This window comes from Papaver somniferum, chromosome 6, assembly GCF_003573695.1.
Source record: "Papaver somniferum cultivar HN1 chromosome 6, ASM357369v1, whole genome shotgun sequence".
NCBI lineage: Eukaryota > Viridiplantae > Streptophyta > Magnoliopsida > Ranunculales > Papaveraceae > Papaver > Papaver somniferum.
The window spans coordinates 81,996,169-82,020,353 of record NC_039363.1 but is presented as its reverse complement, the minus strand read 5'-3'; the positions used below and the strand labels follow the sequence as shown (position 1 = coordinate 82,020,353).

Below are 24,185 nucleotides of genomic sequence, written 5' to 3'. Positions count from 1 at the left end.
GTGTTAGAGAATTGCTCGGTCGAACTCAGCAAACATTGGTATGTCAAGTTTGATTATTATAGTTTAGTTCCAAAACTCGAAGATGCTTGATTTGATAACTAGAGTCAACTTCATTAGGTTAGAATAGCAACATATAAATGTTGAGGCTCAGTCTTTTGAATCATGAAGAACCCGGAGACGTATCGACATCAACGAATACATCATTTTTTCAGTTCGAGGTTCGTAACATCATACTTGACTTGTTCTATTTATATCTTTGTTCTTTCAAATCATTATTAATTGAAAATTGAAAACTGAACATACCAAGTATAGTTTTTTTTACTTGTCTCTAGTATCAGTGACTTGGTCATTATACTATGATCAAATTATCAAGGAAAGACATACTAATTATTTCATAAAGTTTTGGTATATGGAGTTGCGCAAGTATTGTTTATCTATGGACTTCGTGAATCGATATAAAATTGGTTGGTAACTTGTTATTATTTAGTGTATTTGAGATTCGGAATAAAAAAAATTTTATAAGAAAAAGGGACTGCCCAAGCTTAACCAGTATGGGCAGGAAAGTACAAGACCCAGTTGAATTCGAGATTGTTCATGAAATCCTGAATTAACTCGGATAAATTGTTATCTAACCATCTTGTGTTGATGATGTTTTGATTACATAGTTTAGCGATGCTAGCTGAAAGAAAATTATCAAATCTACTGACTATGTTGAAAGACATAGCCTTAAAATTAACTAGTCTCGGGTTTTAGGATCCAAAATGGGAACTGCTTTTGAATCTATCTTTTTTTTGCCTTCGCATATATTCCAATTAGAAGTCGGAGAACTGGTTCTAAGTCACTTTGGAATTCTATATGGTGTCCACTTAGATCCGTTGCCCACTGGAAAGCTGCTTCATCTCCATTTTGCTCTAATTATTCCCTTGAGTTCCATCCAAAGGATTCTCCCTGGTTTCCTTGCAATTTCCTGCATCATCAATCAAAGTTAAGCCTACTGCTGAATCACAAATGTCTGGTAGCATAGATATCGCAATACTAATTTTATATCTTAGGAAACCGGGATAACACCAATATGAGAGATTAGTAATTTCAAGATTAGGATCCTGCACAGGATCATAGTATAAACTTTGATTGATGTTGTAGTTAGCACTGTGCACATTCATGATAGAGTTTATATATTTCACTATGGTTGTTGCAGTTTTCGAGCTGTTTTGTTCTTCTTTTTGGAAAACCTTGTTACAACGGGCTTTCCGTATGTGCCAAGTAATGGTACTACAGAACTCTGCCCACCCCATATTCAAACCATCCCTACGTGCATTGTTGGACCAACTGTTTATCCATTCATGACAAGTATTAGTGTTGTTTTTAACATAATTCATCTAAAAATTGAGGTGATTCCATACTTGACAAGAGAAATTACATTCCAGGAACAAGTGGGTTAAGGTTTCACTGTGGTTGTTACATAATTGACAAGTAATGTTAATATTTGGAAGAACAGCAGCAACTCTCATACTATTTGGAAGTATGGAATGTGCTACTTTCCATATAAGCATTTTTATTGAAGGGGAAACTTTTAACTTCCAGATAGAATTCCAGTTTGGACCAATGTTGTTGTTTGGGTCACTGTTGTTGCTGTTAAGTTTGTTATAGATAGATTTAACCGAGAATTTTCCATCACTAGTCAAAGTCCAAATAGCTTTATATTCAATGTTTTCTACTGGGATATTGTTTTGTTTTATCATGTTCACTGTCTCAGGGAAAACAATATTGTTACAAGCATGAATAGACGCTTCACAAAAAAATCAGGCAATCATCGGCAAATAAAAGGTGAGAGATTGAAAGAGCATGTTTAACAATTTTATGGCCTTTGAACATATTTAAACTTTCAGCATGCAATATTGTTCTTGAAAGAGATTCCATACGAAACAAGAATAAATAAGGGGATTAAGGGGGCCCCTGTCTTAGACCTCTTGTAGGTTTAAAAAACCCGCAAGGCGAACCATCCATCGTAATAGAAATATTAGTTATGGAAATACACTAGTGAATAAGATTACACCATACACTTAAGAATCCCATTTTTCTCATAATTTTTATTAAAAAAATCCCATTATACCATATCGAAAGCCTTAGACATATCTACTTTTAACCCCATGAGCCCCTTTTTTTTCTCATATTGTGAATCAATTCATGTGCCACAACAATGTTGTATGGGATCTGCCTTCCTGGCATAAAGGCATACTGGTATGGTGAAATTATTTTTTTCAAAAGTGGTTTCATGCTATTGGCTAAAAGCTTGGATACGACTTTGTAGGCGGTATTACAAAGGGAAATAAGCCTAATTCTACAGCACTCACATGTTTAGGGACTTTGGGGATCAGAGAAACAAAAGTAGAGTTTAGTTCCTTAAGAATGTAACCTATTCTAAAAAACGTTTGTATCATCAGGACAAGGTATGTACTTATAGTCTCCCAATTTTTCTGAATTTTTTTTGGAGGGAGCCCATCTGGTCCCGTACTTGTGTTGGATTCCATCGCAAAAAGAGTGTTCTTTATCTCAAAATAAGAAGGAATTGATTCTAGGATGGAGTTATCGGTGTCAGTGATACTAGCAGGGATAAGATTTATTAGGTTATCATCGATCGTAGGGTTCACACTAGTAGCAATACTCTTGAAGTGTTGAGTAAGACAACTTGCAATTTCATTTTTTCCTTGTAGACAGTTCCCACTATGGTCTTTGATTGTATCAATTCTACTTCTTCTATATCTTTGTCTAGCCGTGTCATGAAAACGTTGAGTGTTTCTATCTCCTAAATCTATGTTTTGTTCTCTACTTTTGATTTTCCAAAATTCTTCTTTAATGTTATACCAGACTCTCAACTCAGAGGTAAGTTTTGTTAGTTCTCTAACTTTTATGGTGGAGGGAAGATTCTTGTTGGCATCGCCTAGTTTTTTCTTAATGTTCTTAAAATTGGAGTTAATATTGCCAAAATTTTCCTTGTTCCACCTGCTCAAGTTATGCTTGACATTAAGAAGTCTTTTAGTAAAACAATAAGCAGGAGATCCAATTACATTAGTATCCCAAGAAGTTTCTATAAGGATTTTACATTGAGGGTGGTTCATCCAAGTACCAAAGTACCTAAATGGTTTTGCTTCATCCTTCCAATCCACATGGTTGTTCAGACGTACAGGGACGTGATGGGAGATCAGGTGATCTAAATGAGTAATGTTGCAGCAGGAGAATGTGTTAATCCAAGCATTATTTGCTAAGGCTCGGTCTAATCTCTGTTCTGTAAAATCATTCTCATCTCTTCTATTGTTCCAGGTAAAAGGATAGCCTGAAAATCCTAGATCATGCAAGCCTAGAATGTCTAACATATCTAAGAAAGTGTTAGCTTCACTTTGATTAAAGGGGAACCTACTTTGTTTTTCAGTCGCATGAAGCACTATGGTACAATCTCCAATTATGATCCAAGGTTCTGTAATTGTGTTAGCCATGTCTCTAATCTTTTTCTAGGATTCTACTTTTAGGGGTTTGTAAGGACTTTCGTAGAACGCAGAGATAATCCAATGAGAGTTGATAGAGGGATCAAAAACTCTAGCATTTATTTGATTGTGTTGGTTAGCCAAGAATTGGAACGTTTAAGTTTTGTTTCCAAGCAAGGACCATCCCTCCCGCAGTGCCTCTTGGCGGGACAATCCAATAGTTATGTAGATTTATTTTCCTAAGGATGATTTCAACATTTTTAGTCTGTTGTTTGGTTTCTGATAGAAACACAATATCCGGGTTTTCTACATTAAGCATGTCATTCAATCTAGAGTAAGTTTCTGGTTTATTTGGGGTTCCCAATCCTTGGCAGTTCCAGGCAATTGTCTTAATAAATTGTCAGAAATAGGAAACATAAGGATAAACTAGTTTTTCTAGGTTGTAGCTGTTGTGTATAGACAAAATGAAATTAGAATGATCATAGGGGAAAGTAGTAGAAGTCTTTATCAATACTCCAATTGCAATGCACTCAACAAATAAACAGAAAGAGAATGATAATACGATGCTTCAGAATAAATTGAACCCATGAGATTATATATAAAGCCTACTATTCGCGTTAAGAAACGGAAAGATGTATAGAAAGCTTGCACGGTACATTCAAGGTTATTGAGAGGAAGGATACTGCTCAACAGAAAAAGTGGCTTGTGTTAGACTTGCATAGCATGCTTGTTAGTGGTGCCTAGGTGGAGTTGTATGTCGTGTACAAATCGGTGCATCTTGTCTTGTCCTTGGATTTTCTGGAATTTTGAAGATGTGTATATGTCTTACACCAGTGTAAACTAAAGTATTTAAAAAATAAAAATTATATGGTCATATGGGTATTCTTTTTGTCGAGCTCGAAAAGAGTTTTCCGAATATATAAAGTTTGCGAACTTTGGACAAATAGTTCAAATGATAAATTGTTTTTCAATTATTTTTATGTTAATTAAAATTGTTGACGTCATTATAAGTCACTATGGACTAAACTGTAAATATTTGGAATAAATTGTAAATGATAAGGGTTATTAGTGTATTTTTTCATATTTTGAACTAATTTGTACCTAGATAACTGAGTCTGGACTAAACGATACTTTTGGACTAAACTTTATTTTTCCCAAGGAAAGTTGGCTAGGTGTTCATGGAATTTGCCAACTGCGGTGCACCTAGTCACACTAGTGTTATGCGCACCTATTGCATCTCCGTCGACCTTTTACAAATCAGCAATCATACTAATGGCCGGGTTAACAATAAGAGGAAAGGAATAAATCCTACCACTGGTTATACGTATACAAGTTATTTGCTTACCGTTACCGGTGATAAAATCATTTGGTGTCGTTTTGTAATAAAAAACCTATGGTTAGTACTAGTATATTCTTGTATGCGAGAAATGCTTTTTGCTCTTCTGACCTGCAAAATATTTCCCGGATATCATCTGCAACTTTCTCCACAAATTTATGACCAGAGGTATGTGGGTTTTGGAGAGCGTTGTGGACTGAGCTTAGAGCCAGAGGTAGAGAGTTCTTGACTTCGCTTCTATGTAAGTGGATATTTTATGGAAATTTGGGAGATCGACTAGGTTACACTTAGTTGTAATTTTCTATCGACTTGTCCACTTTCAATCAAATTGCATGGAGATTAGACTTGAGAAATAAGTTAAAGTTTAACTGTCAGCAAAAGATGATACGGAGTAGTTTGTTGGGGGAAGGTTTGAAAATGGAGCAGAGAAAGAAAGTGATGTAAGGGGGTTATTTGTTGGACTAGGAAGAGAAAGAAAGCATGAATAAGCATAGAGATACTATTTTCTCTTCTAACCCAGCAAGTAAAGCTTGTTTAAGAAGATCAATAGAAGTTGTTTAATGCAGTATTACCTAAGACTAAAGCACTTAAATATTCAAGATAAAGATTTAGGCAACCAACCAACACTAGATAGTCATCCCTACCTCACCTTCCTACTTGTATCATACAAGATTCAAGAGATGGTGAAGTTGTGATACCTTTGGTCATCCCTCGGAACAATTTATACATATAATGTTAAATATTACCAAAATGCCCTTGTGGTAATCTGTGAGTGAATGATGTAGATCCATTGCCAAGATCAAATTAGAAGTGATTAGAAGGAAGGAAAAAGGATGACTATTTGGTACCAAAATAAAATAAAAGACAAAACTCATGCCACTTGTCGGAAAATGAGGCAAGTGAATGCACAAGTAGCTCTATGTCCCATTAAACCTTAACTGTAACTATTTTTGCTGTAGATATTGTAGACAACTTGGTTTGAAAAAGGTAGAAATAAAACTAAGGTATAGCCTTTTAATTACTTGTCTTAATCTACTACATTGGAGATGAATTGATTTTGAAATTTGAAGCCTGACGGATAATGCAGGAAAATGTAACTTGGATTAGTATTTTGGTTGAGGTCATAGAAATAGCTAGGTAGGGGACCATATCTTTGTCTTGGGACTGTTTTTCATTTCACATTTGATTAGAAGATTAATATATCAGTTGCATTATGATTAATCATGAAGCAAATGGTAAGCATTACTTTTAGTTTTAGAATAGAGTGTGCTTCGCTTACATTCATCAAACAACGCAAAAAAAAAAAAAAAAAAAAAAAAAAAAAGATTCATTTTTCTTTGTTTGTTGAACTCTGATTATATTTTCGATGTAAGTCGATCAATTGTTGGACTAAGTTGGTGTGCATATGGGATATGGTCGAGGTAAGATCAAGATTAAGTTTCGAGTCTCTCGTGGTGACACATGTTCAAGATTAAGTTTCGAATCCCGCATAGGCGACACATGTTCACTTGACGAAATGTGCTCAAATTCTTTGGAAATTCGTATTGAATATTACTATAATACATGCATTATATATATTAACCTTTGTATCATCATGAAAGGTCGCAAAAATATTTTGGCTCTTATCCAGCAATTTGAATACTAATGGTCCCCTACGTACTTTGATCTTCAAATCATACGCTCTTCAATGTTTAGGAACTGATTAATCAGTATCACTTTCTTTAAGTGTTTTAGTTACTAAACATTTTCCTTTTATGAAATTGAGTAATAATAGTAATTCTTTTCCAGAATTTACTGTAAATTGTAATGGATAGTTTTCTTTCCAAGAAGTCATATGAAGAGTGTAAGCAATCTCAATGAAAAGATGTTGTGAAGTCGTTTACCTACTGTAGAAGTGGGTTAAACAAATACATAAGCAAGACATAATACATCCAAATCAGGGAACATAATAGTAGTTCACTCTACATTTGACTTTGCACAAGATTGACTTCCTAATCCAAACACAAGGATATTAGAGTGGGGCAAAATTGACTTCCTAATCCAAAATCAAGGATCTTATTAGTGGGATGTGGATGACAATTTACCTACTTAAATTGCCTTATAAAACCACAACTCCAAGCTTGCCATTGTATTCAAAATACTCCAACATATTTTTAACAAAAACACCAAGAAAATGAACTCCTTCCTAGTCATGCTTTCCTTGTTCTTATTGTCTGTTCAATACTCAGCTGTTGCCGGACAAGAGAATCCATTGTTTGAATCGTCTAACCACTTAGAAATGGTGCAATTAGCAGGATACGGGCACGACAAACTCTCGTCTGTTTTAGTAAGTGGTACGGTTCTTTGTGGAGCTTGTTTGCCAGGTGAAGCGGATGAAGATCGTTCATCGCCAATCGCAGGTTTGTAAATACTATTGCATGGATATATAATTCTCGTTCATTAGTTTTGAATCTTTTGATCATTTATAAAGTAGTTCTTCAAAATTATTAATATGCATCATGGTGAGAGAACTGAAAGAGATTGAACAGCATGTGAGACTAATTAATGAAGTAATTAGCGTTTTATTTAGTAATAATTGAAGTTATAATTAATTGATATAACAACAAAGAAATCCCATTCATATAGGAGTAAGCTTAGAAACAAAGATATCGAGCGAGTTTGGTGTACAGGGAGGTGAACTGTTTCTATCAAAAGTTTTGTGTTTCCTCAAAGAAAACTATGATTTCACAGTTCTACCATTGTAGAGAGAGCGAGTTTATACGTTAATCATACGTTGAGATTGAAAGCTACTTCAGTATACTGACTAACTACCCTTCTAACTGAAAAAAATAATAATTACCCTTCAAGTTCTAAATTGTTTGTTTTAGACTTCTTTAGCTTAAGCAGTTGCCAAACCATCTACAAAACTAAGTTCATGCGTAGCAATTACTTCCAAAAATGTGTTAACTTTAATCGCAGAGAAGGTTGGTATGTCAGCCGGATATTAATGCCCACGAAGTCTACACCCCAGCACACCCAGAAAAACAAGATGTTTCAATTGTCATGGTTTGACAAACCTTTGTGTGTGTGATTTTGCAGATGCAGCCGTAGCTGTCACATGCAAAACTGGTGGCAAGAGGAAGAAACATTGCGAGGCAAAAGGGGTCTCAGATGAGTACGGAGAGTTCATAATCGATCTTCCTTCAGAACTGCATGCTCATCCAAACTTGGACAAAGTTTGCACTGTTCGGGTTACGAGTCTGCCCAAGAACTCACCCTGCAGTCATCACCATTTTCTTCTAAGAAAGCCAAAAGTAATAAGATTAGCATCAGTCGGCAACAGCATCCGCATGTATACTGCTGGAACCATGACGTTCAAGCAACCATCAAAACCATGGCGAGTGTGCTTAAAGAGACGTGGAAAAGCAAATGCAAAATCTTCATGGAGAGGTTTCAGATAGAGGAATGAAATTAAAATCCGATGGATGACATCTGTTTCAATCCGAAAGCATCCCAGTTCACATATTGTAAGAAGAAAAAAAAAGGTGAACTGTGCCAGATGTGTAGATATACTACCATTAAATACACCAATATGCATTGTTATACAGTGATGGTGAGTTTGTTGCAGATTGATCAACAACCCTATTTGTAAATCTTCTTATCCTTGTTCCCTCCACATATAATATGAAAAACGGGTAGTACAAATATCAGTATCACTGAACTTATCAAGATGTTTTCTATTTCCCCAACATTCACAACACCTATCATGCACAAAATAGCAAAGAACTTGACAATCTCAAGTTGTTTAGGAACAAAACACAAGAAGTACAATTCTGATCAGCTCAATTCTCTTTGATCTTCTTCTCAGCTGTAGATTCTATGTACTTGGCTACATCTGCACAACAATTGAGTTTGTCCGCTACCTCATCGGGAATTTCAATTGAAAATTCTTGCTCAAAAGCCATAACAAGTTCTGTCCTATCTAAACTGTCAAGGCTCAAGTCTTTTTGGAAACTAGCTGTCTCTGTAACCTGTAAATAATTTTCGTGAGGTAGTTTACTGATACAAAATTTTCCAATCTCAGCATTTCAACAGAAAGTAGAGAGCATCATCGGAAAAAAAAAAGGTTCAACTAATAATTAAAGAAACAAGTTCAAAAAGGATAATAGTTACCATGGCTGAATCAATTCCCCCAAATTTCTTAACCATTCCAATCACTCGATCCATGAGTTTATCCGAGCTGTTATGTGCAGATGATACACACATATTCCTTCCCAATTTGTTAAGAATACCTCCATTTTCTACCATAGACAAGAACTGTGTTGAGTTCTCCACTCTCACATGCCTCAGAATAGTGTTCTTGATGTTTAACATGTTTGACACCAAACTGCAAATCAGTAAAGTCCATATCTAATTAGGTTGTTGCAGAGAGAACTAAACAGACGAAAAGTAAATGAAGCACTGTTAGAACATTAGCCATGCTATTCATCTGCAACTTGCACCATACTGTCAACCAGAAGTCCCGAACCATGCAAATGAGGGATGAGATCCTAAACACCTCTATAGACACACACCAAATATTTCATATCAGCTCAGACGCAAAGAAGGTACAAAAAGCACTATGAATAGAACAATATGTTTCCTAGATGACCGGTTCATTATTGATACAAGCTACTATCATAAATCATAATTAATCAAAACAAAGAAGTCACAAATTGTAAATTGGGTGCCATAAGCTCATAAAACAAGTAGACTAAATCCAACCCCATTCTCATATGGGCAAAATTAGTTTAGGTCCATTTCCCATATACCTGATAACTAGTTTAGCTAATTTGAAGATTTCTTACACTATTCGTCCTCATATTATCAATATATTTCACCCTAATACAATTACTAAGCTGAAATCACATCAAAACGTCCTATTTGAGATTTTCTCTTTTGATCTGAAACTCATTCAGTAAGACACAAATAAGATTAATAGTTAAGATGCGATGCTTTATCCTTGAGCAACATTGGGGACAACTAACCAATAATCAAGTATGAGAAAAAATTATAAACATAACACTGAAAAACTTGATGTAAACATTCTTAACAGATCGAAGAAATTACGTCAACTAATTCAATACGATTGAAAAGGGAACCAAAAGACAGGACAAACCTCAAGTGCGGAAACGCTGTATCAGCAGTAAAACCCTAAACAGCAGAAGCTGCAGAACCCCGGAATTTCAAAAGAAGAGAAGACGAAGTGGTGTAAAACTGTAAATCAATAGTAATCGCGGAATCAATAGTAATCGCTTAAGCCCATTACAGAATAAAATAGAAAGATTTTTTTAGGGTTAATTTGCGTTACCTCCCCTGAAGAAGATCATAATTTGAGTTACCTCCCCTACAAAACAAATATTAGTAAAACCTCCTCTCGTCACTTTTTCCATCCAATCCCGGTTAGCTGAGAAGATCATAATTTGAGTTACCTCCCCTGGAGAAGATCATAATTTGAGTTACCTCCCCTAAAAGCATCCAGCTGTACGAAGAAGCTGACTCAGCTAACCGGGTTTGGATGGAAAAAGTGACGAGAGGAGGTTTTACTAATATTTGTTTTGTAGGGAAGGTAACTCAAATTATGATCTTCTCCAGGGGAGGTAACGCAAATTACCCCATTTTTTTTATCTTGAAACAAAGTTTATACAAAAGAGTAGGGGTGTGCGGAAAAACCGAAACCGCGCTTTTCACCCGCAACCGTCCGTAAAATTGCGGGTGAAAACCAATCTGCAAGAGTCTATGGATCGGGCACGGTTGAGTTTTCAAATCCGCAAGGTTTAGCGGTTTGGTTGCGGTTGGACTTTGAAATCCGCGGATTCACCCGCACCCGCAAAAAAAGAGTTTTAGATTTTAGATTAGATTAGATATCTCTAATTTAATTTAATGAGAATAAGAGGTTCGTCTCTTTAGAGAACATTTCAAGATCTGCATAATCTTCTTGAAGAAACTGAAGGTTTTGAAGCTTCTCGATGCTTGCATGTGATCCACTCTGTGTGTTGTGAGAACTACTAGAAAAAGAAGCTATGCCCTCCTCTTGATACTGAATATAAACACAAAACAAGGTAGCTAATTATCCGCCAAAGGTGGTCTAATGTGGACAAGAATCCTTCTAAAGCACTAATCCAGGAAATTTACCCTGTTGTTTGTCAATTCATTGAGGAAATTAAATTCGTTTTCAAAAACAAGGTGCTTAATCAAATGATTAAAGATCACTACACTTATCAGTTGTAGTGTTAATTAAGATTACTACCTAGTAAGTATATATTGTACTCATAATATTGTGCAACAAAACTTTGGCATTTGCTTCATTGTTATTGATTTATCATCATGGGAGTGAGACAGTGAGTTAACATAAATATAAAGATCAATTACCCATACGAAGGGATTTTCGCAGATAGGCAGACTTTTTTTTTTTTTTTTTTTAAAATTTCTAATTCCGTGGTTAATCCGCATCCGGTCTGCATCACCCGCTAATCCGTGGATGTCAAATCCGCGGGTGATTGGACCGGTTACGGTTCAATTTTCCAAATCCGTAACTTTGACGGTATGGTTGCGCGTGACCCCTAATCCACAACCGTCCGTCCGTTGCACACCCCTACAAAAGAGACTGGCTAGTGGTGGTGAGCAACCTATGGGTGGCTGCGGATTTGGTATCACCTGGATCCAATCTATCTAAATGGTGGATTTGATACTCTCACCCACGTCTAAACTATTAACCATCGGAATTGACACCCACAGGTGAGCAGATGTGCGGATGAATTTGCGGATTCTAAAAAGATATAAACGAAAACAAGTAAATATCGAACGTGAGTAATATAACTTAGTTGGTCACTATTTGAGTTTCTGTTAGGGTGTAGGTTTTATGGGTAGTTGTTGCAAGTTCTAAGATGGCTTTTGATAAGAGAAACAGTAGCTGCAGGGTCTGTTAGCTATTTTGGAAACACCTGTCACACGTAGCTTTATAAATAAACCACGCCGTGATGGTGTGCACTTGGTTCCAGTTCATATCATCTACTGAACTAGTTTGGGTGTTGTAGATCTAAGTTTCTATCTAAGTTGTACCACTAATTATGGAGTTGTCTATTATGCAATTCATATCGAACCATACTTTTCTGCTAAAAGGGAATCTTAGAAATGTATGGATTTCAGTTTCTACGGGATTATCACACATGTTGCAGTGGTTCTTATAGTTGGTACCGATCTTCCCGAAGCGCTATTCACAGGAAGTATATTGTTATAACATTTCCATAGAAAGACTCGTATATGGGGCAGAACATCTAGAGATCATATTTTCTTCCATATTGGGTTAGGCAGAGGTGGTTGAGCATTGCCAAGTGGAGATTCTTTGATTAGGTATTCATACACCGATTTACCCGTTAGATTACCTTTTTTGGTCAGTGGCCATACTATGGTATCCTAGTTTCTGGTGTTTTGATGAAGGTTAATACTAAGATGTTTTGGAAAATTTGTGTTGGGAGAACCCGGTGTAGGAAATCTACATTATTTTATTTTATCATTTTGCATAACATCACTGTCTTTGTTCAAGGTGTTGAAAGTAGATGGCTTTATTTCATTACGATGAACGATGTTAGGGGTATTCAAGGGGATCCAGTTGTGGGTCCAGATTTGTATATCTTCTCCATTTCCTATCCTTCATATAACCTCATCTTATATGTTTTTTAGGCCATTCCACAGACCTTTCCAGAACCAAGAGCAATTTCCTTTTGGTTTGTTTAAACATAATGGGGAGGTATCTTTGATGTTTTTGGTTTTCAGGACTCTAGACGCAAGGGAATTAGGATTTTGTATCATACTCCAGGTCGTTTTGGTCAACATTGCAATGTTAAATTTTGCAAATTGTTTGAATCCTAATCCTCTGTAGGTGAGAGGTTTACAGATTATGTCTCATGTCTTGGGGCACCAACCTCTAGTATTACTTGACCCCACCAAAAAGCACGATTTAAAGAATCCATTTCTTGGTTATTTCTTTTGGTATAACAAAGTACTACATTCGATAAGTATCCAGAATGTCTGCCACATGTCTAATCATCATCCTTCTTCCTGCCGGTGATAACAATTAACTATTCCAACCTTTTAGACTGGCTTTTAACTTATCGATTATTGGTTTAAATCATTTTTACTTTTTATTTATGCGTGAAAAGTGGTATCCCCAGGTACTTGTCTTCTAGTCTAATGTGGCCAACTTTTATGATGTCTAGGATTTCTCTAATTTCTCTATTGGAGACCGAATTACTAAAGAAAGATCTCGATTCATCATAATTTATTTGTTGACCAGACCCAAGAATAAATAGATCCAGGATCTTGACAAGGTTTTGACACTCCTTTTTCCCGACTTTGGTGAAAATATATAAGGCAATCATCCGCAAACAGAATGTGGGATATGGAGAGAATGGATGAGTTGAATTTGAATCCACTAATTAGATTTTTATTTTCCACGTCCAGCAATATTCCATACAGATTATAAACATGTAAGGGGAGAGGGGTTTCCCTTGTCTAAGACCTCTAGTCGGTTTAAATAACCCAGATAGAGAACCATTTATAAGGATAACACTAGACGAGGTTCATATGCATTGGTGAATTAGATCGGTCCAATTTTTGGAAACACCCATTCTTTCCATTATTTTACTAAAGAAATAAAGGATTTTGAAATGTCAATTTTTAACCCCATGTATCCTTGTTTATTCTTATTTTTCCTCACAGATCTCATTGTGTGAACAATTTCATGGGCCACAATAATTTTGTCGACTATTTGTCTTCCTGGGACAAAAATTGTCTGGAATGGAGAGATGAGTTTGTCTAAAAAAGGTTTGATTCTTTCTGCCAGAAGTTTCGAGATGATTTTGTATATTGTATTGTACATAGAGATAGGTCTAAAATCTGTAGGAGTCGACGGAGAATCAATTTTTGGGATTATAACGTTTTAATATTGAGTCGCATTCAAACTAAAATTTTCTCATAAACCTAGCCTTAACAATTCTAAAGGAATGAATAATTCCACAGAATTTAGCAGTTGGAGAAGTATCTATCGAAGCTGCAAAACTACTAACCACCGAAGTATCATATTGCGGATAATCCGAATCTTGCTTTTCCTGGATTCTTGTAAGAGCATCCATCTGCATTCAGCTTCAGCCATCCATACAACGTAGGAAACCAATCCACTCCCTATAAACTTGGGCGTTTTCCGAGCAATCCCCTCGGTGTCAAGAATCAAATGAATAACTCTTTTAAATTATCATGCATACTTCCCTTGGTTAGCTTCCCTAACTCTGTAGTTAACTTTTTTAAGGAGAAAATGTTTTTACAACATTTACTGAATTGTGATCAAACTTCACTATATTATGTGACCACCATATGACCTAAAAAAAATTCATGACAGTACTCCAAAAAATATTCCTTACATGGGAAGATAAGTTGGAGTTTCTAACGCTAAAGAAGATTTACGTGATTGAATTTGTAACCATTTAGACATAAACAATTCTGTTGATCAATTTTCATAGCGAGAAAACAAATGATATGTGGTGTAAGGCTGCATGCTTCAAAAAATAAAGGGTTGCAGAATAATAAATGGGACGTGGTCTTCGAGAAATAAGGATTGGGACATAATATGCAACATAAAACTGAGACTAAGTTAGAGCATTGCTCGGTCGAACTCGCAAGTTTTGTTATCTCAAGATTGATGTCAATATTAGATGTACAAAACTATATCTTGATTTCTAGTCTTCGAAAGTCAAGTCTCATACTAGGATTAGAGTATGGTAGTTGAATATCAGATATTATTGAATAACCCTATAAGATTGAAAATTAAAGAACAAACAAAAACATTTGCGAGAACTTCATCAAAAAAGAGGTATGTGAAGACTGACCTATACTATTTTCATATGGCATATATCAATCTATCTTTTGAGACTATGTTCTATAATTTTAGTATAGATTTAAGATTTCAAAGAAGAAATTCGATTTCAAGCTTGTCTTGGTTAAACTCATAAAATATGATTCGATCAATATACGTTCTTAGATCCTTAGTAATCTTAGTTAGAACAATTTATTGTTCACAAAATATTTTTGTTTCAAGTTTATTATTTGGAAATTTCCCAATCAAATAATGCATAGTGTCTATGGGTACTGGAAACGTTACAAATTTATGATTGAGAGAACTGCATGAACTTCTTGGAGCAATAAAGACTATGTACGTATCTAAGTAAATCTGAATACTGCAATCTATAGAGGTTTTCAAACCCGGTTGGCGTACCCTTTGTATTTAAGCTCGGCAATGAGAGGAGGTTCAAACCCAATTTGCATACCCCTGCAGCCTAACTTCGTGAACTACCAGGAGATTTGCAAACCGGATGACAAAAGTTCACGAACTTTTTATATGACTATGTTCGCTTTTACTACAACTATCATAGACACTTTGAGGAAACTTTATTCAAAAAATCACCTTGAGCTTGTGAACCATTGTTTAGTCTTGAATGTTGTTAAACACTGTTAGTTCATGTAAGTTCAAAGGGATACTTAACCGTTATGAAATATCATTTTGCACGATTCAATAACTATAGAACTGTTAGATCATTGCTCGGTCGAACTCGCATGGTTGCTATCTCAAGCATGTTTGTTAATGTTAGTGATCAAAACTATAAGTCTTGATTTCTAGTCTACTATAGCTAAGTCTCGGACTAGGATATAAAGTGTAGTTGAGCTCAAGGACTTCATGGCGATTCATCATACAATAAGAAGAACTACTCAAGGAACCGGTGGAACTTCTCGACAAAAAGGTATGTGAAGACTTGAACTTATCTGTCACTCAAAATTCTATCTACTCTATCTCCTACTTCTTGAGACAAGAAGTCGTAAGCTATATATATAGACTTAGATTATACACATCTGGCATTTCGAGCCGAGTATACCTCGCCTATCTATATCTCAAAATATGTGTTGGTAAGCGTTTCACTTCGACCATGTTTATCTTTACCTAGTGACGAAAGTCATGATATGCTTCAATCACTATGAAAATTGCTTTGACGAGAAATGGTGTAACAACTGTATAACGTCCTCTAAGAATGTTTCAATGGTTGGAATGAGAGTTTAGATTACATAACCAATGATGGACATAAGTATTTTTGTGGAAACACATATGTGCATAAGCCTATTCCTTGAACAAAAGTTTGCGAACTTTGTTGATCAAGAGAAACCGGAAGAATGGCTTGTTTCCAAGTCCATGAACTCAGTCCGCGAACTGCCGAACTTCTCATCCCGAGAAATTCTGCTGGAGTTGACAAACTTGCTACGTGAGTACCAGTCCGCGAACCCAGTCTGCGAACCGGCAGAAAGTCTTTGCCAAGATTTTCTGCTGGAGTTTGTAAACTCTGCCCGGTTGCTTAAGTCCGCGAACCTAGTGTGCGAACTTAAGAAGGTTATATATCTGAAGATGATTTCTGAACTTAAACTTATAAAGACTAAGGAATGAAAATTGCAAACCGTGGCTATAAAGTTCATGAACCGATTCAAGTGAATCAAATCATCTTTGATTCAATTGTGTCTTGTGTAGTACATAATATTTCCTTGCGATTGAACAACTCTCTAACTAGTTCATTTGAGTCACTTGAACTAGTTATGGTGAAGAAGAATATGGTTGGTATGAAATGCTCATATGGATAACCTTTTGGTTAACTATTGTTGAACCAACAATGTACACGTTTGGGTACGGATTAACAAACCTAGAAGCGTACATTTCATTTGTGTATAAAAAGCTAAGTTTTAGATCTAACGGTTGAGAAATATTAGCTTGAATCTAAATCAGGTTTTCATATAACGGTGGATATTGTTTGCTTTGTGACCAAGGAGAAACCCTGATTTGAAAGACTATATAAGGGGACATCTAGAAACTCTGCAAAACTAATCTCCACACCTCACGTGTGATACTAGTTTGCGTGCTAGACTCGTTTCTCCTTTAACCTTTGGTTTTCTTCTTCTAAAACCAGGTTAACGACTTAAAGTTCATTGGGATTGTGAAGCCAGACCGATACTATTTTTATCGTAGTTGTGTGATCTGATCTTGCATCTTCTATCGTACGAGTACAATCAGATGGATTGGCTTGAGATTAGTATCTCCGATAGGCAAGATATAAAAAGTAGTCACAAACATCTTCCTCTCATTGTTTGTGATTCCGCAACATCTTGTTTCGCTACCATATGATTTAGATTTTTGTGAGGTGATTGATTTATCTAGGCTGTTCTTCGGGAATATAAGACCGGATTATCAATGGGTTCATGTTCACCTTGATTATTATCAAAAGACGGAACAAATTTTAGGGTTTTTCTGTGGGAGACAGATTGATCATATGATAGACTTGTCTGTGTGAGACGGATTTGTTTATTGTTAAAGCCTGCGATTTTGGGTCGTAGAAACTCTTAGTTGTGGGTAAGATCAGCTAAGGGAATCAAGTGCGCAGTATCCTGCTGGGATCAGAGGCGTAGGGAATACAACTGTACCTTGGATCAGTGGGAGACTGATTGGGGTTCAACTACAGTCCAGTCCGAAGTTTGCTTGGAGTACGCTAGTATATGTAGCGGCTTAATACAGTGTGTGTTCAATCTGGACTAGGTCCCGGTTTTTTTTTTGTATTTGCGGTTTCCTCGTTAACAAAATTTCAGGTGTCTGTGTTATTTCAGTTTCTGCATTATATTGTTTTATCTTTATAATTGAAATAATATGGGTTGTGCGTTAGAACATCAATTAGAGTAATCCAACCTTTGGTTGTTGATTGTCATTGATTGATCCTTGGATATTGGTCTTTGGTACCATCCAAGTTATTCCTTGTGTTTGATTAAAGACTCGCTGATTTCTATTAGCTCGAGTAAATCAAAACAAGAAAGAGATATTAACTCCTTGAGATACTTTTACCTAGATTGAGTCTGACTGTCTAGTTGATTCTCTAGAAAGTATTTCGGAGTTAGTCCATACAGATTGATAAGGGAAATATTGGGTGGTGTTGTCAGACCCCCGCTTTTTCAATTGGTATCAGAGTAGGCAAACACGTTCAAGACCTCAGAAGTCTGTGTTTGTAGCGATCTGACTCTATGGACAGAGGTGCTATCTCTATTAACGTACCACCAGTCTTCGATGGCTCTAATTACTTATGGTGGAAAATTGTTATGCGAGCTTTTCTTCAAGCGCGTGATTTTCAATTGTGGGTATATGTTGTTAATGGCTATGATGCTCTCGTTGTGGCAGTTGGAGATGTAAACGTTCCCAAGAATATTGGTGAATATAATCCTGCCGAGATACTTGTTACGAAGCAAAACTCTGACGGTTTGAATGCCATCACACATGCATTACCCCAAATCTTCAGCACCATGTGTCAAATTGCACTAGGTCTAAAGATGCTTGGGATATCTTAGAAACCGTATTTGAAGGTAACTCTAGTGAAAAGGAAGCTAGGCTTCAAAACCTTAATTCCGATTGGGAGAACCTTCGTATGGCAGATGAAGATACATTTGATGAGTTTAATCACAAAGTGTCTGAAATTGTTAATGCATCTTTTGCATTGGGTAAGACTATTCCTGAAAAGGACATTGTGATGAAAATTCTCAGATCGCTGCCATCTAGATACGAGTCTAAGAAGCATGACATCGTTGAGGGAAATAACCTTGATAATCTTTCCAGAAATACATTGGTTGGAAATCTAAAGATCTTTGATCATGAGCATACATCCAAAATCGGAAAGGATGTTGCCTTTAAAGCATAAAATAACACTAAGTTACTTGATAAAAGTAAAAGTGTTTATGTCTCTGAGGATGATCAGTCTGAGGGTGATTTTTCGGATGAAGATCTTGATAAATCAGTCTCCTTGATCACAAGACAATTTAGGGATCTTCTATTGAAGAGAAGTAAACGGTTTTCAAGAAACAAACCTAGGTCGTCAGATAAACCTCACAATCGTGTCCCTCCTAAAAACAGGGATGCTCACGAGGCTGATGACGAGGATATTCCACAATGCTTTAAGTGTAAAGGTTTTGGTCATTTTTCAAACGAGTGCCCAAATCGTAGAAAATACACTGGGAACAAAGGTCTTGTTGTAACACTTGATGAGATGTCTGAGATCTATGATTCTAATGAAGATAGGAAATCAAGTGTTGGTCTTCTATGTGAAAACATTAATTTTGATAATTGTAGAAATACATATATCAACCTTGATGGTTTCGGTGAAGAAGAGAATCCAATCAAGCTGGAAGAATCAATTGACCCATCCTTTGGAAACTCTAGTTGCAATGTTTCAGGATCTACTACGTGTCTGGTTGCTTTCACACCACAGATGCCTGAATATTATCCAAGTTTGACGTGATCATTTTGTTCTCAGAAGGGTCATGAACTATCAAGATGTTACAAGTACAAACATAAAGTAAGACACGCCAACAAACTTCAACAAAGATCAAATCAATTGGCAAGGAAGCTTAAACTTGCTCAGAAGACTGCTGAGGTACGTAGGATTTTATCTTCGTCTAAGAAGTTGGTCTCCAAAGACAAAATAATACCATTAGAGAAGAAGGTATGGTCAAATCACTTTGATAGACAGAAGTCTGAGGATTCCTCTCAAGAGAAAAATGGTGGACAAATTGTTGTTCACCACAACACAAATTAATTGTGTTGTTTGGTAATCTTGTCTCATGTGCTTGATCAAAAGAGATAAGATTATGTACCATTCAGGCTTTAGGAAAAGTTTTTAAAGGTTGCGAACCTTATATTCCTTTTTCCTCTATGATATCTTTTATATCTTAAGACTGCCTAATAAGATTGTGAATTCCACTCACAAAAAACCAGTAATTCCTTCATTGAAAAGAAAGAGGAGGAATACAAGAAATCCAAGGGATGTCCCTTCTAACTCTCAGAAGTTTTTCGATGTTCTTGATGAGTTGAAGGAAGTAAGAAAGGAGATTAGTGAAATAAAGGCTCGTGTTTTAAGATCTTTGGAAATACAGAAGGCCCTGGTTCTACATCATCAGCCAAGACGGTTTGTTGGTATTGACTCCTTTCTCCACGAACCTTATATTCCAATGGATGTTGACGACAAGGAGTTCGGGAATGATAAGGAATTTCTCAAAAATATTGTTGCCTAGTATGTCTTCTTTTTGGTTTAGTTGGAAGAATAACTAGTGCTTGAATAACAATGATTGTGACTACACATAGCTATTATTTTTTAATCTTCTTGTTCTTTTTTTTTAGGTTTACTGGTATTAAATTCTAAAAATGTTTGGAGGATGATGGTTTGCAATATTTAATCTTTATGATTTGCTATATTGCAATTTGTTATGGGATATTGGTGTTTACGTCCGTGAACTATGTTGTCCCATATTTTGTCAAAAGTAAAGTCGTTCATGATCGGTATTCATGTATTGATTTAAGGATGAATAGACTTTTGACATATACAAAAGTTAATCCTATATTGTCAATTCTTTGATGGAAAGATAGGTTAAAGTCTTTTGTGTTCAAGGATTATGTCTATTAAAAATCGTTATGCAAATAGTGATGGAAGATAAAATGAATCCTTGTGTATTCCACGGTATTGATCTTCACTGATCCATATTTTATGTAATACTGTGAGGCTCCGTAATATATCTTATGTTGAGCACGATACAACCAAGTTGATTATTTTTTGATTAGCTTTGTTGGTTTTTCCATAAGGTACTTTATGTTGAGCATTCTTGAACTAAATTAATCATCTTGTTTGGTTATTTAGTTATTGCTCCATGAGTCTTTTTATGTCGAGCAAAACAAATGACAATTAAATTGATTACTTTTGTAATTAGTTTGATTGTGTATTCCAATTATATTAATTATGGGTTCTCTTGTAATTAATCTAGTTGAGTATTTTCATACTCCGTGAGATACCTCTTATGTTGAGTATATGAACGACTATACTATTCATTCTCTGATGGGTATGTTAGTCGTATGCTCCATAAGTTCTCTTATGTCTAGTATAATCAATTAAGTTGATAACTTTTGTGTTTAATTTGATTGCATATTCCGATTAAATTAATCATGGGTTTACTTGTGATTAATTTGATTGAGATTTTGGTATAGAAAATCATTCTCATGGTTTTTAGTGTCCAATAAAAATCCTTCTTTTCTTTTGAAATTAAGGTCGCTCTTGTTGTTCCCTTGGGAATGACAAAAAATGGGGGAGAGTTCTTTTGAACTTGTGCTTAATGGTCATATCTTGAGGGGTGTGCGGCTGTGGAATTTTAAAGGGGTTATCTTGTATATTTTAAACTCCTTGATGAATGCTATTAGCTTCGGCTATATGATTGCATCTAAATTAGATGGTATGTATTTTTTTATTTTAGTCATGAAATGTCTCTTACGGAAATTTCATTATGATCCCGTTCTTGTACCTTTGCCAATTTTATTGACAAAAAAGGGGGAGAATTACTATGTAGTTCACACTACAAATACATATGGTTTTCGGATCATTGTGTAAGGGGGAGTGGTTTCCATGTGAGATGGAGTATTGACTAAGGGGAAGTGATACATATCACCATAGTATTATTGTTGAAGTTGTGATACAATTGGACTTTGACACTATGTAATAATACTATGACACTGTATAACAATGATCGAGACCGATGCTTTCTCATTGTTATAGCTACGAATCTTCAACAACGGTGATGCTAAACTTACAACCTTTGGGATCATTGGAGTACTTAGAAGTGACAAAGATTTTGAGGAATGTTGAAGATTAGACATGTGGAATAGGAGCTACTAAAGTTTCTTTATCTTTTTTGTATTCCGTATGTATTGATAGTTTTGTCACTAAAATTGACAAAGGGGGAGATTGTTAGAGCATTGCTCGGTCGAACTCGCATGCGTTTCTATCTCAAGCATGTTTGTCAATGTTAGTGATCAAAACCATAAGTCTTGATTTCTAGTATACTATAGCTAAGTCTCGGACTAGGATAGAAAGTGTAGTTGAGCTCAAGGACTTCATGGCGATTCATCATACAAGAAGAATAACTACTCAAGGAACCGGTGGAACTTCTCGACAAAAAAGTATGTGAAGACTTGAACTTATCTGTCACTCAAAAGTCTATCTACTCTATCTCCTGCTTCTTGAGACAAAAAGTCGTATGCTATAGTATAGACTTAGATTATACACATTTGGTATTTCGAGCCGAGTGTACCTCGCCTATCCATATCTCGAAATATGTGTTGGTAAGCGTTTCGCTTCGACCATGTTTATCTTTACCTAGTGACGAAAGTCATGATATGTTTCAATCACTTTGAAAATTGCTTTGACGAGAAATGGTATAACAACTATTTAACGTCCTCTAAAAATGTTTCAATGGTTGGAATGAGAGTTTAGATTACATAACCAATGATGGACATAAGTATTGTTGTGAAAACACATATGTGCATAAGTCCTATTCCTTGAACCAAAGTTTGCGAACTTTGTTGATCAAGAGTAACCGGAAGAAAGGCTTGTTGCCAAGTCCGCGAACTGCCGAACTTCTCATCCCGAGAAATTTTGCTGGAGTTGACAAACTTGTTACGTGAGTACCAGTCCGCGAACCGGCGGAAAGTCTTTGCCGATATTTTCTGCTGGAGTTTGTAAACTCTGCCCAGTTGGTTAAGTCCGCGAACCTAGTGTGCGAACTTAAGAAGGTTATATATCTGAAGATGATTTCTGAACTTAAACTTATAAAGACTAAGGAATGCAAATTGCAAACCGTGGCTATAAAGTTCATGAACCGATTCAAGTGAATCAAGTCATCTTTGATTCAATTGTTTCTTGTGTAGTACATAAGATTTCCTTGCAATTGAACAACTATATAACTAGTTCATTTCAGTCACTGGAACTAGTTATGGTGAAGAAGAATATGGTTGGTATGAAATGCTCATATGGCTAACCTTTTGGTTAACTATTGTTGAACCAACAATGTACACATTTGGGTACGGATTAACAAACCTAGAAGCGTACATTTCATTTGTGTATAACAAGCTAAGTTTTCGATCTAACGGTTGAGAAATATTAGCTTGAATCTAAATCAGGTTTTCATCTAACGATGGATATTGCTTGCTTTGTGACCAATGCGAAACCCTGATTTGAAAGACTATATAAGGGGACATCTAGCAACTCTGCAAAACTAATCCCCACACCTCACTGTGATACTAGTATGCGTGCTAGAGTCGTTTCTCCTTTAACCTTTGGTTTTCTTCTTCTAAAACCAGGTTAACGACTTAAAGACTTCATTGGGATTATGAAGCCAGACCGATACTACTTTTATCATAGTTGTGTGATCTGATCTTGCATCTTCTATAGTACGAGTACAATCAGATTAATTAGATTGAGATTAATATCTCCGATATGCAAGATATAAAAAGTAGTCACAAACATCTTCGTCTAATTGTTTGTGATTCCTAAACATCTTGTTTCTCTACCATACGATTAAGATTGTTGTGAGGTGATTGATTTATCTACGCTGTTCTTCGGGAATATAAGACCGGATTATCAATTGGTTCCTGTTCACCTTGATTATTATCAAAAGACGGAACAAAAACTTTAGGGTTTTTCTGTGGGAGACAGATTGATCCTTTGATAGACTTGTTTGTGTGAGACAGATTTGTTTATTGTTAAAGCATGCGATTTTGGGTCGTAGCAACTCTTAGTTGTGGGTGAGATCAGCTAAGGGAATCAAGTGCGCAGTATCCTGCTGGGATCATAGGCGTAGGGAGTACAATTGTACCTTGGATCAGTGGGAGACTGATTGGGGTTCAACTACAGTCCAGTCCGAAGTTAGATTGGAGTAGGCTAGTGTCTGTAGCGGCTTAATACAATGTGTTCAATATGGACTAGGTCCCGAGGTTTTTCTGCATTTGCGGTTTCCTCGTTAACAAAATTTCAGGTGTCTGTGTTATTTCAGTTTCCGCATTATATTGTTTTATCTTTATAATTGAAATAATACAGGTTTTGCGTTAGATCATCAATTAGAGTAATCCAACCTTTGGTTGTTGATTGTCATTGATTGATACTTGGATATTGGTCTTTGGTACCATCCAAGTTATTCCTTATGTTTGATTAAAGACTCGTTGATTTCTATTAGCTCGAGTAAATCAAAACAAGAAAGAGATATTAACTCCTTGAGATACTTTTACCTAGATTGAGTCTGACTATCTATTTGATTCTATAGAAAGTATTTCGGAGTTAGTCCATACATATTGCTAAGCAAAATATTGGGTGGTGTTCTCAGACCCCCGCTTTTTCAAGAACATCGTGCATATTCTTCTGTGTAATTTTAATACGGACTTTTCACATGCTTACGTGAATTCTTAACTA

The 24,185-nt window shown here is 35.9% G+C and overlaps 2 protein-coding genes across 2 annotated transcripts; one reads left to right on the top strand and one right to left on the bottom strand.

Moving 5' to 3' along the window:
• Nucleotides 1–6,921: 6,921 nt before the first annotated feature.
• LOC113288166 lies at nt 6,922–8,450 on the top strand. The gene is made up of 2 exons (XM_026537123.1): nt 6,922–7,217; nt 7,897–8,450. Exons 1-2 carry the CDS (start codon nt 6,992–6,994, stop codon nt 8,256–8,258), a joined length of 588 nt encoding a protein of 195 aa, XP_026392908.1. The 5' UTR covers nt 6,922–6,991; the 3' UTR covers nt 8,259–8,450.
• LOC113288167 (acyl carrier protein-like) lies at nt 8,349–10,076 on the bottom strand. The gene is made up of 3 exons (XM_026537124.1): nt 9,956–10,076; nt 8,971–9,184; nt 8,349–8,828 (listed from the first exon to the last, which is right to left on the bottom strand). Exons 2-3 carry the CDS (start codon nt 9,169–9,171, stop codon nt 8,640–8,642), a joined length of 390 nt encoding a protein of 129 aa, XP_026392909.1. The 5' UTR covers nt 9,172–9,184; nt 9,956–10,076; the 3' UTR covers nt 8,349–8,639.
• Nucleotides 10,077–24,185: the final 14,109 nt, after the last annotated feature.